We start from the raw sequence: 15,574 nt of genomic DNA on the forward strand, positions 1-15,574 counted from the left end.
TCTATTTTGTACGGTTTTCTAAATGGACCAAGTTCATAACAGAAACGTATAATTTTGATTTAACTTGTATCAACTATTTACCGTTTCGTGAAATACTATTGTTTTTATTAATTAGAAACACGCTAAAAATTATTTGTAACGTTTTTAACATTTATTTCATATGTACACGTAGTGTATTTTCAAGCTCATGATCGATGAAAAGCTCTGAAATACATAGTATAAAATAGCAGTAGCAGATGGCGTTGCAAGTATCTATATTGTAGGGTCGAGATTTGCGGTCTCGGCCACACTGCAACTCATGGGACGTACGCATGTAGTTTGTGTAAACTCGCCGTATATCATGCGCGCGCAGTACAGCATGGCCGGAGCGCGTCCTCGATACATATTTTCCATGCTTTTTATTTACATTTTCCTGTACCTTTCCTCAGATTTTTGTCACATAACTAGCAAGTTATAAACGATTACTGGAAGCGATTTTTTATTTAAATATTGCGGTAAAATGTGCAGTGTGGGCGAGACTGGAAATCTCGAGCCCTTAACACGTTAGATACATTATGCGATAAATAAGCATAACGAAGAGATTGTATGTTTGAATTTAATTGATTAGGTAGTCGAACGAAATAATATAGTTTACGTTACACTGTAGAATCAATCTTTGCATACATTTCGTATACATATGTATATGTGACAACATCGAGCTCTCGCTGCTGCAAGCTGTCTGGCTATAATCGGTCATTACTACTTGGTGAACCACGGTTTGTAATCTAAAAGTACGTTGACTTTATTTATTAAACATCTTAAATGCAAATACGTGTACATGAAACTGCGCAGAAAATTACAATCACTGATATCGAGAATCGTTGAAGCTGTTACATAATTTTGAACTTTATCATTTATCGAAATGAACCGGAATAGGGTAGTAAAACGGTGGTGAGCTATAAGCAAAACAGCAATTAAAATTGCAATTAAAAATTCACTGAGAGTATTCTTTCTTCGATATGTTTAAACAAAAAGGGAAAAAAAGTTTAAATATCGAAAGACAATGTAAAATGACGAAATGAAAAATCTGATAGATCGTTGGAATATTAATTTTCGATAAAAACGAAATGATAACTTTGTTTGGTTATTTTCGAGAAACAATAGTGAAAGAATAGTGAAAATGAGGATACGCGGGGTAGCGAAAGTTGGCTGTATGGCCAGCGGGGTACGGCGGTGAACGGCGGGTAGTCGTAAAGCGCATGGAAAAACCAGAGGGGGCAGATCTGCCGCATAGCCGACGGAAACCCATCGGATTCTCGTCAGACGCGACGCGTCCGCGATCACGCACGGTGCATCACGCGAGAAAGAAGAAGGTCCGTTGCGTTCGTTCAGTCATTTCGGACGTGAGAAACAGGGAAGAGCACTTTGCTTGTGAATCAAGCACTGCCATCGAACCAATTTTCGCCATTCTTCGTCCAACTATTCTCTTTGGTCGCTGTTAAATTCTCGTTGTGGATTTGCAACACGAGAACTAACCAACCGATCGGACCCACCGATTGCGTGCCAACTTTCCATGCAGCGAGGGTGGAGGCAACACGTCCGAAGTGACTGACTGCAACGCGATTGGCTCAAGCACATGGTCCGGTGATTGTGACCATGATTGCAAATCGTCTCACGCCGATCGTCGCCCTCGTCCTCGTGATCCTGTTTTCGTCTGTCCATCACGGTGAGTGAAACCTTTCGCGCCTTTCTTTCTTTCGTTTGGTTTCTAATTGCGCCCAACTCGTGGTAATTTACGAACTTGGCGAATCTGTAATCTATTATGTAACCGCCATAGAAAACTAACTTGCGAGCCAAACAAAATCGGATCCTGCTTTATTTCCAATCTGGATTCTGAATTACCGATCGATGTATCGGAATGTTCTCGTCTTAGTTCGCATCGCGACCTTCGAATCTTTCGCTGGGATCGGTCAACATAGACGTTTCTTTCGAACATGTCTCGTCCGTGCTTTGAAGTTGTTTGCGAAACAAACAGTCGGAAAGTCGTTGCGAGCAAACGATTATGTCGTTGTCACGAACGATGTTTACTTTGTACTCGGGGGTAGGCCGAAAAACGGCCGTTATCTACGTCAAATAAAACGAAACGGTCAACTTTTCGAACGAGATGCGCACGTTGCAGCGCAATGCGGTACCGATGAGAAAACCAACTGTATCTATACAGGCAACGAAAATGTTTCGACGCGCCATCATCCCATCATTGCTTTATTGCAATTTACGTTTCACGAATCTTTTGAATACGGAATCGTTAAAAATCGTTTGTGTCCCGTTGACGAGACGGAAGTTGCGCGAACAATAGAAAAAGGATACCAAAAGGGTGGCAATATTGATTTTGGGTTACATAAAGACTACGATAGATAGAGGTTTCGTAGTTTGCAGACATCGTCTCCCGTCTCGTTTTCGCGCGCTCTTTCCCCCTAATTGCACAGAAACTACTTGAAACCTCGAAAATTGGACTTGGTCGAGGCAAATGGAAATTATCGCGAACAGAGAGAATTAGTTGGAAGCAAGACGGTGCTGCTGGTTGGATGCAGCCCTGTAGAGGATTACGGTGTTCCAAATGCTCGTCAGGGAACTCGTACGATGGTAGAGCACTTGTGGTACTTCCCGGCGTTTGCCTGGAACCAAGTGTACTCAATTTCTAAATTTAATCTAATTATAAAAAAAGGTAAATCGCGTGGAAAGGAAACAGGTCAACGGAAATCAGAACCTGTCATTCTGTCGCGCGGAATGGTAAAATTACGAAACGGCAGGTACGTTCGATCAAACACTCTGATCGAACTCTCTGATCTTTACCCGAATCTCAATTTTATTAATTATTTCGCATTCCACTGAACTTTTATGTTTTACTTTTGTTAAAAATTCGGAAGCACTACGGCAATAGAAAGTATATACGCACAACGAACAACGAAAGGAAACTTTGTATAACTTGCGAACGGACGTTTATTTATTCCCATAAATAATTAAATGGATAAATTTAACATTAACAAACGACAAAGTTAGATAGTCAGAGGGTGGTCTGAAAGGAACAGACCGAATCAACGATAGAACGGAATTGCGTAAATGCAAATTGAAAAAGAAAAGATCGAGGAGTGGGTTTGGTAAAGTGGCTGGCGGGCAATTTGATACAAGAATGATTTTTATCGGTCGCTGCAGTTTGTTGAAATTTAGAATTTTTGGTTCGTAGAACCTGGTTTCCGCGAGGGTTATCGAGCGACCCACATTCTCCCCTCTCTCTCTCCCGTTGCATTCTCTCATACTCTCCTTCACCGAATTCTATTCTCCGTACACCGCGTGGTACCGTGACCAAGGGGACGTTTCTCGCGTTAACCTTGCCTTATCGACGAATTTTTAATAAAATCCGCGTTGCTGTATCGCGCCAACGCAAACACAGCATCTTGACACCGTTTTCTCAAACTTGGTCAAACGTTCGAAAAATACTTGCTTATTTATTTATTTATTGTACAGGTAAAAAGGAAAACTATACGAAGCAAAGAGAGAGAGAGCACATGGATAGAATGGATGATTTGATGGACCAGTAGAGAAATTATCCGAGCTGCGTATACCTATGTATACCTTGGTTCTTTCACGTAACCATTCGAAATCTCGAAATGAAATTTCGAGACAGTGTTCCATTGTTCGGTCAATTCGCTGCTCAACATTATTGAAAAGACCTAACTTAACTTAAAAAATTTCAATCGGAACTGAAAGGTGTTGATATATTCGTAGTCTCGTTATTGTAAAACTTGCCACAAAGAACAAGGATTTGTCATTGTACGGCAAGGGATTAAAGGTATATACATACTGTAGAATTCTCGACGTATCGATGGATCGTTTGTCGATAAAAAGGTGTGCAAACATGCATACAAGCCCTTGAAGTGTATCTTTCTGTTCGGAAGGAATAATCGTAACGAAGAGTCTGCTACGATAAGGAACTAGCTCCACTTTCGTTATTCAGGAATAAAATTTTTCCAACTCTGCGTGACGGCGAAACTCTGGCAAACAATCGCGATAGAATGATTTTGTTCGTTTCATCGTGATCGTGATGATAGGTATTTGCGTAAACGAGAAAGACCGAGCCCGGCCGAACCGTTCCTTTTCAGTTCCTGTCGATTACATAAGGTTCCGCAATGTCACGCAGCGCTTGTTGGTTCCTCACGCGACTCGCCCCTACCGTCTGCTACCCCAGCCGGCTTGCCCTATTTACTGCTGCTGATCGAACGTCTCGCGTGCTTTCAAATGTCATTGAAGAGAGCCTTCCCCATCTACACTCTTGATCAATGTTTTCACACCACCTTTGTCGCCGAAGCGGTACAAAGCCTTCTTTTTACCAACGAGGCTGTCACAGCGACTCTTGGACTTGTACTCTTTAATTCTCTCTATTTCTCACTGTTGGCTCAGAAATTTTACATACGTGTAAATACATATACATAGTTGTGTAGGAGAGTCAAGATTTCCTTTCTTGTTTCGTACCAATACGATTGATTCTGTTAAACGGATCGGAATTTATTTTAAAGCGAAACAACGAACAAAGGCAACGACCGTTTACCAAATCATTCGTCATTTTACAGAAGAAACGCACAGGTCAATTATCTTCGATTCAAGCGTATGAATCGTTTACATTACGTTATCGTTGCGAGACAAATTCAAACTTTAACGTATAAACTATTAAAAAACGTTCTATGTATACGCGTCGATATGGCAACCTCCAAATAGGAGGACGCGTAAATTGCGCGGCTCGTGGTTCCCTTCTTGTTGTTCGATTTGCTGAATCCACCCCCAGGCGCGCACAGAAAATATGTATAAATGGGATACTCTGGCTGGTTACCCTGACCTTGGGAATATTCTGCAGGGCATTTCGTCAACTACCCCGCCCCATTGGCGGTGCTTCCGGTACCGTTAATCATTCATACGTGAAACTTTGATCGCGCCAGAGAGCGAAGAAACGAAGGGTTATTCGCTCTCTGGAAGGTGAACGAAATTTCCATAACAAGTTGGAAAATTTACCGATAAATATCAAATTATTCTGTAAGCTTATATTAATTACCGGGCTAGAAAGCTCACTAGGAATAGTATAGGTATAAACAAACGCTGTAATACTGTCAAGAACAAAAGATGCGAGTAGTTTGATAGAGAATGAATTCTAGTATCAAAACGTTTTTTACTTGTTCAGTTGAGTATAATAGGGTTCTTTCGTTGAGCGCATTTCAACCTACAGTCCTATTTCCTTGCGAGTGTATCAGTAGGTCATCGCGCGCATTGGTCGGGGTCTTCCTGCTCGATATCAGCTGGTGCTGTAACCGGACTCGTTGGGAGGGTGAATGGGGTTGCGTTGTCACGTCACAACGCGGCAGGGCCGTAGCCAATCATCGGCACTTTGCTACACCGAGCATGAAACGAATCGAATGTTGTTTAAAAATGTTTCTTTTCTTTTACAGGAAATAAATAATTATGTTTCTCTTTCTCTTTCTAGAATCTGATTCTGATATTAGCCTCGTCTTCCATGTTCTGACCTACCTACCTACCTTATCCTAATCGATACGATATAGCTTGGTAACGAAATACTCCCCTTTGATATGCTAACAAACTTGTACTTGTTTTCCAGGTGAAGCAATAATATGCTACCAATGCAACAGCGAATACGATCCAAGGTGCGGCGATCCGTTCGATCCGTACAGTCTTGGAACCGTGAACTGCAGTTTTCAACCTCGGTTGGAGCATCTGAATCATCTGGAACCTACTCTCTGTCGAAAGATCAGCCAAAAAGGTATACACGTACAGAAAGAATATCGAGAAAGAAAGTAAATTTCTAGAGTTGAGCATAATTTATTTTAAACGTACATATGTATGTATATCGATCGAATGCTTCGATTACCTACTTTGGAAAAGAATTAAATTTTTTATCATCGTGCATCGGTATTTGTTGTCGGATAAGGGTAAACGATCGACTGCATTGCGGTGTCCTCTGACCTCCAACATCCAGGTAGCAAAAGTAATTAATTACCTACGTATTGGCACTACCTTGCCATTATAATCGCGACAACGTTAACCAAAGAGAAGGAAAAGAAAGCTAAATAATCTCTCGTTATATTCAATAATATATTTGTATATTAATAATCTAGACCGCAGGTTGAGTACGGTTGACGTAGTGTGCCTGATGAATGATTTTTTTCCTTGTGTACTGTAGTAGCGTTGTTTTCGGCAACAGCCTGACTCTAGAAGAAAGATTAATAATCGATACGTCAGAATGCACGTGTCGCGGGATTAGTAATCGCATAAATTGAGCAAGAGATTTATACTAGATACATATACGTAATATATTTAATCCATATTTGATCGTGTGATTTTAATCGGTTTTCAGTGTACGGGAAAATCAGGGTTGTCAGAGGTTGCGGATACCTCTCGGACGAAAAGGACAATGCCGAATGCGTGAGGAGGTCAGGCACGCACGACGTTCAGGCGTTTTACTGCTCATGCACCGGTGATCTCTGCAACTCGGCCGAAAGCCGCACGCCGTCCTTTTTACTACCGTTTACGTCTCTGTTCGCGGTGATCCTCGCAGTGCCGAGTTTCCTCCTTTCTTACCCGTTCGCAATACCCATCTTAACCTTCCCCTACTTTTCCATAGCCTAAAAGATGCGGACGCAAAACTCGACGCCTAAATTGAAAATCGAACGAGCGTTCGGATCCGGCCCAACTCGTTTTCGTCCGATTTCCATCTCGTTCCTTCTAAAAACGACGCTCTGCGAGGAATCTTGGATAGCGATCGGTTCGATCTCGATCGAGAACACGTCGTCTTTGACATTTAATTCGCGTCGCGTCGCGTCGCGCATCGAATCGAACGCTTTTCTTTCTTCTCATTAAAATTATCGACGAAACGCGTGATTGTTAACGAGTTGGTTACAGTCAACATCACCGATGTCGCTCTTATTTTTCGACACCAGATGCTCAATCGAGAGAGTGGAAGAGCACAACATACGAAGCCAACGGATCCGGGATTCGAACAATTCGTAAAACAACAACAAACCTGTAGTCAAATTATAAAACAGTAGTCGTAACGGTGATACAAACTGCCAGATACAATATGCAAGAGTGTACTTGAGTAGTAAAATTCTTGGAGAAAATTGCAAGGGGAGTTAAAAAAAGGACACATACACACACAGAAACACGGCCTCCGCGTGAAACCACCCTGCGTCTCTCGTATAAGCGTAGAAAGTAAATAATTGAAATACCTACGAGAACTAAAACCTCAAGGATATAATAAATAAATAAATATATTGAGTAGCGGCATCGCGAATACATACATTCGCACGTTTTTACGCTGCTGCAGAAACAGAGAAATAAATATATATTATATTTTATTGGAAGAAAGCAGAAATGGAATTGCACGCAAGAAGGATATTATAGCTTATTTTTAGAGAAGTAACGTCGGGTCGCTGTCGCGAACGCGCGTTATCGCGACAAGAATATTGTCGATCGGTAGTGTACGCGGGACTGGAAGTGAAATACATATCGTCCGTGCGTATACATATATTTTGACAAGTAATTACGAGAAAACGACGGTTCTGCCGTTACGATCGCGACCCGTGTTCCGCTGATTTTTTGCAATAAAATGCTGTCCGTAAACGATAGACGGTAGCGAAAGCTCGCGAAACGAAAACTGATATGCGTGCGTTTATGTGTGTGTGTCTGTGGTACGTGAATGTGTGCGCGCGGCTGCGTGGATGCGTGTGCCCCAGTGTAGTACGTGTATACACGCGTGAAAGAAAACGCTATAAACTTTACAAATAGTTGGATCACGAGACGTCAAACTGTTGCTACTTCTTCGATCGTAGCCAAAAAACTAAAATTACAAAAGAAAAAGAAAAAAAAAAGAAATAAAACACATGGAAAACACGTTGAAAAAAAATAACGTACATACACACAGAGGTGTAACCAATCGTAACGTTTGTAGAATCGTCGATGGAGAATCTAGAGGGTAAAGTAGAACGCTTATTGAACAAACAAACAAACAAACGAAAAAACAAAAAAAACCAACACATGTCTCACCGCAGTACCTAAATTAATCGCCCGCCGCTGCCGCTGTTGTCACCGTGTCCTGTCACCATCATCGTTACACTATTATTGCGGTTGCTATTACTACTACTATTACAGTCGGTACCACGGCTATCGTTGCTGTACTACTATTACTACTACTACTACTACTACTACTAGTACTACTACTACTACTACTACTACAACTACTACTAACGTAATTATTATTTTTATTATTATTATTATTTTTATTATTTTTATTGTTGTTATTCTTCTTGTATGACAGTGTTTTTTTATTGTTATTAATTATTGGTAAAAGCAACAACGAACTATGAGACGGGATCAAGAGATCGAAACGAGCTTGATGTTTTCGATTACGGCTTAAATTTCGATTCACCTCGGACTGCGGATGAGCATACGATCAAGCACGAAGTTTCAAATCCTTAACAACCATTGACTCGCGTTCTTTTCATACACGTCCAGTAAAAAGTTGCACGCGTCACGCAGCTTGCTACGGAAGAATGGCGTTCAAAGAAGAAAGCAGTTCCACATATATTCACGTTGAATTTATGCTCCTCTTTCCCCATCCGTTTTAGGAGCGAGAATGCATGTTTCGTTCAAAGCAATAAGCCCTGTGGAGCAACGATTACGAGGAAAAGGAAGAAAATTATAATCAGTGAAAAAATGGGAAACAAGAAAATAGTCGAAAGTACTTTGTTATGTTCGGTCAAAAGTCCTTCGTTATGAAACTCGCTTCGTACATATCGTCCAACCATAATCACCCAACATACTTCGGTAAAGCGAAACTACTGGCGACACTGCCTCCTATCCCAAGCATATCGAGTAAGAGTGAGAGAGAAAAAGGAAACGAGGAAAATATTGTATCATCCGTTTAATATGTTTTTCTTTGTTATAATACATGCATACATATATGTATGCATGTATGTATGTATGTATGTTATGTTCAATTAGCAAAATATACCAAGTATCCTCTGAAAGGTATCATCAAGAGAATGTTTCTGTCAAATTTATTCAATTTCGTTGTAATACTTGCCATATGATGTATCAATGTTGCATTGTACGCATCGATCATTATGTACAGAGAATATTCTGCCAATAAAGTGTTGAATGGTTACCAAAAAAAGAAAGACTCGAATGGAAATGATTAAAATGAAAATATAAACGCAATGTCCTCGAGTATTGTCGCGACTACAAATAAATTACATTATCCATCGATGATCTGAATAGTAATGAATATGTAGATCAATGAGGGTCGACTCACACAACCTTCGGTCATAATTATTGAATATTTACAACTAAAATATCAAACTCTGTTCTTACTTATCTTAGATTTTGCTTCACTTTCGCAGAACATAACTAACAATTATGGTTTCAAATGAAGACACTTTCGTTTAAATCCATCCGCGACGATGTAAAAATAGGAATACGATGCGACCACGGTGGATCAATTTGGACGAAATCATTTTTATCTCCGCAAATGAAATACCACGACAAAGGTAAGGAATAAATCATAATGCACCAGATACTACAGAAAACTCGTTCATATTTTTCCATCGAGATATTAATTTCAAGTTAATAACGCATGTCAAGTGTAGAAAGTTCTTAATCCCTAAGCTGAATAGTTTCGTATATAATTATCCCTAGATACGTAGTAAGTAAAAATGTAAAATTTTACATTTATAGAATGAGTTAGCACCGCATAGAATAAATTGGTTACAGAATCGAAGGAACGTTTTTGTTATGCGTCGTTTGGTTGAAAATGTTGTGCAGTAAATGTTTCCAAAACTAAAAGTATAAAAATTGTTGTCACTCAACGGTGAAACGGTACGTGCACTCCTTTATACAGAATATTCTCTTTCGATTGATATTTACAAGGCACAAAGGTCAACTTTTCGATAGTGTAATCGACCGATTTAGAATTGCTCGATTAACTTGTTCTTTAATTTATCCTTCTTTCGTATGAAAATGCCAAGTATGACAAATTTATGGGTTAATCCAACTCGTTATCAGTATCAACATCATGTTATAAATATATAAATGCATAAACAGTGAAAGTTTTAATACTGTGGCGTATCGTACGATATTTCTTAGTTGAATTTTTCTGGGAGGAAAAATATAACATTTCAGATTTTAAACTTGACCCCATAATTGAATTTAATTTCCCTTTATGTTCGAATCAAGTAACTTTTGTTTTAAAACATTTAACACGTCACACATCACCCGTCAGTTGGAACTTTTTAAATAGCTTTTGCGTAATTCTATTTATATGTATAAAAGTATATTTACGTTAACGGAAAATAAGTCTCTGGAATATACTATTAAAAAGGTACTAAAACAAGTAAGAGTTGCTTCGTACTAATGCCGCGAATCTGATCAGTCGACTAGAAAATGTTGAGTTTCTACAAGTTTTAATGAGTAATTGGTATCTCAACAAATATAAACGTCACATGAACGAATAATGAAATGTACATCGCACAAGTCCATCCGAATATTCCTTTTTTTTTTTTTTTCTTTTCTTTTTTTTTCAACCAAGAAGCATTAATTATTGAGTAACACTTACTCGTAAATCAATTGTTATGAAATAAAACAGCCGGATTATGAAATAAGCGTACGATTATTGGGGTTCAATGGTTTTGAAAGTTGAAGGAATAGTGAACATTCAGAGTGCTAAGTATCCGAGTATATGATTATATCGGCCGAACTTTCCTCTTCCGTAGATACAAAAGGTGTTACCACTTGCATATTTACTGATATATACAATGGATAAGTAAGTTCTTTATCCAAAGACATCACTTGTTTCTATAATTTGAAATAGATTTGTTTAGCCATGTTATAAATTGAGAGTGGAACAGAAGAATATTTACGAATTACTTACTTCCTGGTTTTTGTGAAGCGATAACTTGAGCATACCCGAACTCTGAATATGTTTCTCTTGACGTTGTTCATCCAATGAAATTAAACTTACTCTGTAAAAAGTATTTTTGATAAAATCTAATTTAAATATTATAAATGAACTTTTATTGGGAATCAGTACTCACTTTAAAATTATATTGTGCTTGTTATGATTAGCTTTAACGTGGTCCGTATCTAGTCTATAATTTCTTTTAATCCGCAAAGTGGTACTGTCCAAGCACACGACCAAATCTAACCCAAAGTGAAATGCTGTCCATCTCCAAATATGTTCGCCAACTTTTTCGATGCACCTTCCGCAACGGAAACATTCGCGGGAAAATTCTTCCTCGCTCATTTGTTTTGGTCTAGAATGTTAAAGAAAAAGCGTGGTGCTTTATCATCTTCCGAACGATATTTTTATAGATTTACTTGTCAATTACATTATTTTTTTACCGCGCTATTATAATACGATGATAGGTACCTAGAGTGGATCGACAAATATAGGAGTAGGTTTTTCAGAGTGAATATTCGGCCTGTCAAGCTGGATGCAAAAAGGAAGAGGAGAGAAAAGGATACACATATTCGGGAATCTCTACTATGTTCAACGTCCTAAACATAGATCAGAGATATATTTAGAAACTATATATATATTTCACAACTCACCCTCGATCCTTATTTGCATCTATTCTTAATAAATGTAACCATTGTTCTTTATATGCATTATGCAACCATTCGTGCGGTATTAAATTATCGCTATATAAAATTTTAACATCTTGGTCATGTAACAAAAGATATTTCATTCTCAATGCTTTAAAAGGTGCCACAAATTCTTTGCCTTCTTCCGTTGTAAGGAAGGGTTTTGTCCACTTGTGATTTCTAAAGTATTCGTCGATTTGAAGCGTTTCTTCTTTATTATGCACGTGAACAAACAACCTGGATCATAATTTATTATTATGGAAAAACGGTACCGTACATCAATACCGTATATTTGTTGCATTTCGTTACTCACCATACTCGTAGCATCATATATATGCAAAACTCTGTTTGCATGGCAATCAAGTCGGAACTAGCAATTAACTCTGCCATTAAATCAGGCGTGATTTCTTTTAAAAATGTCGGATGTAACCACCCGTATCCCAAGAGATTGACTTCCAACCACCGTTTGGCTGCAGCTTTCACCACTGGTACGCCATACGATACAGCTGCATTATAGTAAGGAACAACCGTTTTTATATTTGTCGTCTCCACCATTATGTCCGTGCATTGGTCGATCAGTCCTTGTAACTGGAATAACGTGGAAGTGGCCAAGATCGATATGACATCTTTTGGTTCCAAACTGACTTCGTCTTGGTAAAAGGAACCAAAGACTGTTAGAAGAGCTAAAAACATTTAGAATTAAATAGAACTAATATAACGATAATTTATAAATTATCGAAACAGTGAATTTGTATAACTAGCAACATTTACAATCCAATGTGATATTAGGATCTGCAATTTCTACGCTAATTACTGATTCATTGGCTTCCCTCCAAGACCCTGAAAACATGCTCGCGAAATATGGGCTCTGAAAAGAAAAACTGAATTATAATTCACACGCGTATTTAACACAAAGGAACTATATATATATATATAAACATCAAACAGAAGACTTTACCTGACTGATGTAAACTTTATGTAATCTCCATGCTTTCCCTAACACGAGTACAGTTATATCACTGCCTTTTTCTTCTTGAAATAATGTTTTGTATATGTATTGTGCCGTTGTCAGTAATTTTCTTCTAAAAGAATACATAATAAAATATCGATAATGATATGCATGTATATTTCTTGTAAATATAATAAAATCAACGAGTTATTATGTCTTAATTAAAAATTGCGTTCACGCGTACTTTTTCGGCGTTTGAAGAGTACGATCAATGTAATCCGATTCGGAATCAAAATCATCTTCCTCGATGCACTTTCGTTTACGACCACGGTATACGGAATGCACCGCATTGTTTGACATGGACGCAATTCTACTCGCGTAACTTCCCATTTTGCCACGTTTTTTTTTAATAAAAATGCGAAATTTCAGATCCGACTATCGATGAAACATTAAGAAGCCTTGACATTGTTTTGCAACGAGGACAACTGTACGCAGTACACCACGGCGTTCAGTATGCACAGAGTAAAGACTGCATAGGTGTCCCGTAAAAGTCTGCAGCGTGTCCAACTATGAACGCACCACGCATGTATAAACATGTAAACACGTGACGTAACGATAGATGCGATGATGCAGGAAACGGGGAAACGATACACACCACCTCCTATTCCTGAACAGAACGATTCTTGTCCAATTGGACGCTTTTTTCTCGCGCGGTTCAAACTGCCCAATATATGTTAACCTTAAAAGGATTATGTATTGTTATGTATGTTATTTATGTTGCAACGCTACCGTCGTCGTATAAAGCGTTTCGTTATACGTTATCCCACCGTTTCAGAGACTGTTTATAGTCAAATACATAGTATAAATTGTATATGTTTGTACAAATACGAACTTGAAAAGAACAAATTTTATGGAACTGAACGCCGTAACATCATTCCACTGATGTATTTTAATCGAGTCTACGTTAGTTACATACGGTGCAACTCTATTCTTATCACAGACATAGAACAAGAAACAAAAATAAAAGAGTAATGGAAACAAAAGATTATAAAATACGATATCTTAACTTTCGATGATAAATTTAAATAATCACTATAAATGCCAATAAGTTGCGTACAGCTTAAACTATATGTAGATCGAACAATCAATGAAACGGACATAATTTAACGAGCGTAGCGCAGATTAGATTAGATTTTTAGCAAATCGGAGTAAAATATTAATAGGCGATGGTTCGTGCTGTGAAAATGGAAAATAACTACGTACCTATATTCGGCACCAACAAAAATAAAAAGTCAAACCCATACTTACCATGCTTTTTATTTATATTCTCCTCTACCATTCCCATTAATTCCTTCATTTTTATAAATTCGAAAGTTAAAAATATTATTCGAATCTATTTAAGTTGTTCAACCACTTTTCTATACATTATTTAATGTAATTAATAAATGATAAGCTTATTTGAATATGGCGCTAAAAAGTGGCAAGATATAGTATCGCCATCTAACGTCAGGGATTCGTACTATTCGGAGTAGAAACCCCCTCTCGCCCCCCACGATTTCGTGCAATCGTATAGTATCGCCATCTAAGAACGGGTTTCGAACTAAAAATTTCGTGCCAGGATCACAGAATGTGTAAGGAGGTATGCGGAGTACAGCTACCCCCACTCCTCCTACTCTTCATGCACACTACCTTGATTATTCATTAATAACTCATTTCCTGGGGTTAAAACATGAACTGTTAGAATCGAAGAATGTAGTATAAACCCTTGGCAAGATTCAAGGATAGTTTTTAGAATCATGCAATGCCTCGTTAAATAGTTATTAACGAATATCGGAAGTCGGAACATTTACGGCTGTATCACCGCCTGCTTTAATCGATGAATTATCACCTTTTCAACAATAGCAGACATATTTTGGCTATTAAGGAAGCAAATAGACATCCCTGGCAATATTTAAGGACCGATTTTGCAACGCTCCACGCTCTAATTAATTAGTTATTAGCGATAGATGCCTAAGGTGTCGCGCAAAAGAGTGTTCCGACTTCCGATATTCGTTAATAACTATTTAACGAGGCATGGCATGGTTCTAAAAACTATCCTTGAATGTTGCCAAGGGTTCGTACTATATTCTTAAACTCTAAAAGGTCATAATTTATTCCCGGGGAAGGCGTAATTAGTAAATTAAGGTGCAGTAATTAATTACAAGCCGAGAGACACATAGTACACCGTTTTCGCCACTGGTGGCGCCACAGTAGAAATCAATACTTTCAACGAACTACTGCTCCTTAATTTACTAATTACGCCTTCCCTGGGAATAAATTATCACCTTTTAGAGTTTAAGAATATAGTACGAACCCTTGGCAACATTCAAGGATAGTTTTTAGAACCATGCCATGCCTCGTTAAATAGTTATTAACGAATATCGGAAGTCGGAACACTCTTTTGCGCGACACCTTAGGCATCTATCGCTAATAACTAATTAATTAGAGCGTGGAGCGTTGAAAAATCGGTCCTTAAATATTGCCAGGGATGTCTACTTGCTTCCTTAATAGCCAAAATATGTCTGCTATTGTTGAAAAGTTGATAATTCATCGATTAAAGCAGGCGGTGATACAGCCGTAAATGTTCCGACTTCCGATATTCGTTAATAACTATTTAACGAGGCATGGCATGATTCTAAAAACTATCCTTGAATCTTGCCAAGGGTTTATACTACATTCTTCGATTCTACAAGTTCGTATTTTAATCCCAGGAAATGAGTTATTAATGAATAATCAAGGTAGTGTGTATGAAGAGTAGGAGGAGTGGGGGTAGCTGTACTCCGCATACCTCCTTAGACATTCTGTGATCCTGGCACGAAATTTTTAGTTCGAAACCCGTTCTTAGATGGCGATACTATACGATTGCACGAAATCGTGGGGGGCGAGAGGGGGTTTCTACTCCGGATA

At 38.5% G+C, this 15,574-nt stretch overlaps 2 protein-coding genes across 4 annotated transcripts; one reads left to right on the forward strand and one right to left on the reverse strand.

The window, feature by feature from the left end:
• The first annotated feature begins 1,270 nt into the window (after nucleotides 1-1,270).
• LOC143340285 (UPAR/Ly6 domain-containing protein crok) lies at nucleotides 1,271-9,254 on the forward strand. The gene is made up of 3 exons (XM_076762043.1): nucleotides 1,271-1,705; nucleotides 5,642-5,803; nucleotides 6,398-9,254. The coding sequence occupies exons 1-3, from the start codon at nucleotides 1,636-1,638 to the stop codon at nucleotides 6,667-6,669; spliced, it is 504 nt and encodes a 167-aa protein (XP_076618158.1). The 5' UTR covers nucleotides 1,271-1,635; the 3' UTR covers nucleotides 6,670-9,254.
• A 352-nt stretch (nucleotides 9,255-9,606) lies between these two features.
• Nucleotides 9,607-13,893, reverse strand: Gcl (germ cell-less). Of its 3 annotated transcripts, none has more exons than XM_076762041.1 (9): nucleotides 12,873-13,893; nucleotides 12,638-12,758; nucleotides 12,451-12,547; nucleotides 11,993-12,362; nucleotides 11,647-11,916; nucleotides 11,465-11,524; nucleotides 11,130-11,348; nucleotides 10,967-11,057; nucleotides 9,607-10,890 (listed from the first exon to the last, which is right to left on the reverse strand). In XM_076762041.1, the coding sequence occupies exons 1-9, from the start codon at nucleotides 13,016-13,018 to the stop codon at nucleotides 10,759-10,761; spliced, it is 1,506 nt and encodes a 501-aa protein (XP_076618156.1). In that variant the 5' UTR covers nucleotides 13,019-13,893; the 3' UTR covers nucleotides 9,607-10,758. The 3 variants fall into 3 exon arrangements, with proteins under 3 accessions (XP_076618156.1, XP_076618155.1, XP_076618157.1); XM_076762040.1 differs by having other exon boundaries at nucleotides 9,611-10,890; nucleotides 12,638-12,761; nucleotides 12,873-13,887; XM_076762042.1 differs by lacking the exon at nucleotides 11,465-11,524 and having other exon boundaries at nucleotides 9,614-10,890; nucleotides 12,638-12,761; nucleotides 12,873-13,881.
• Nucleotides 13,894-15,574: the final 1,681 nt, after the last annotated feature.

The sequence above is a fragment of the Colletes latitarsis genome, chromosome 3 (genome assembly GCF_051014445.1).
Source record: "Colletes latitarsis isolate SP2378_abdomen chromosome 3, iyColLati1, whole genome shotgun sequence".
Lineage (NCBI taxonomy): Eukaryota > Metazoa > Arthropoda > Insecta > Hymenoptera > Colletidae > Colletes > Colletes latitarsis.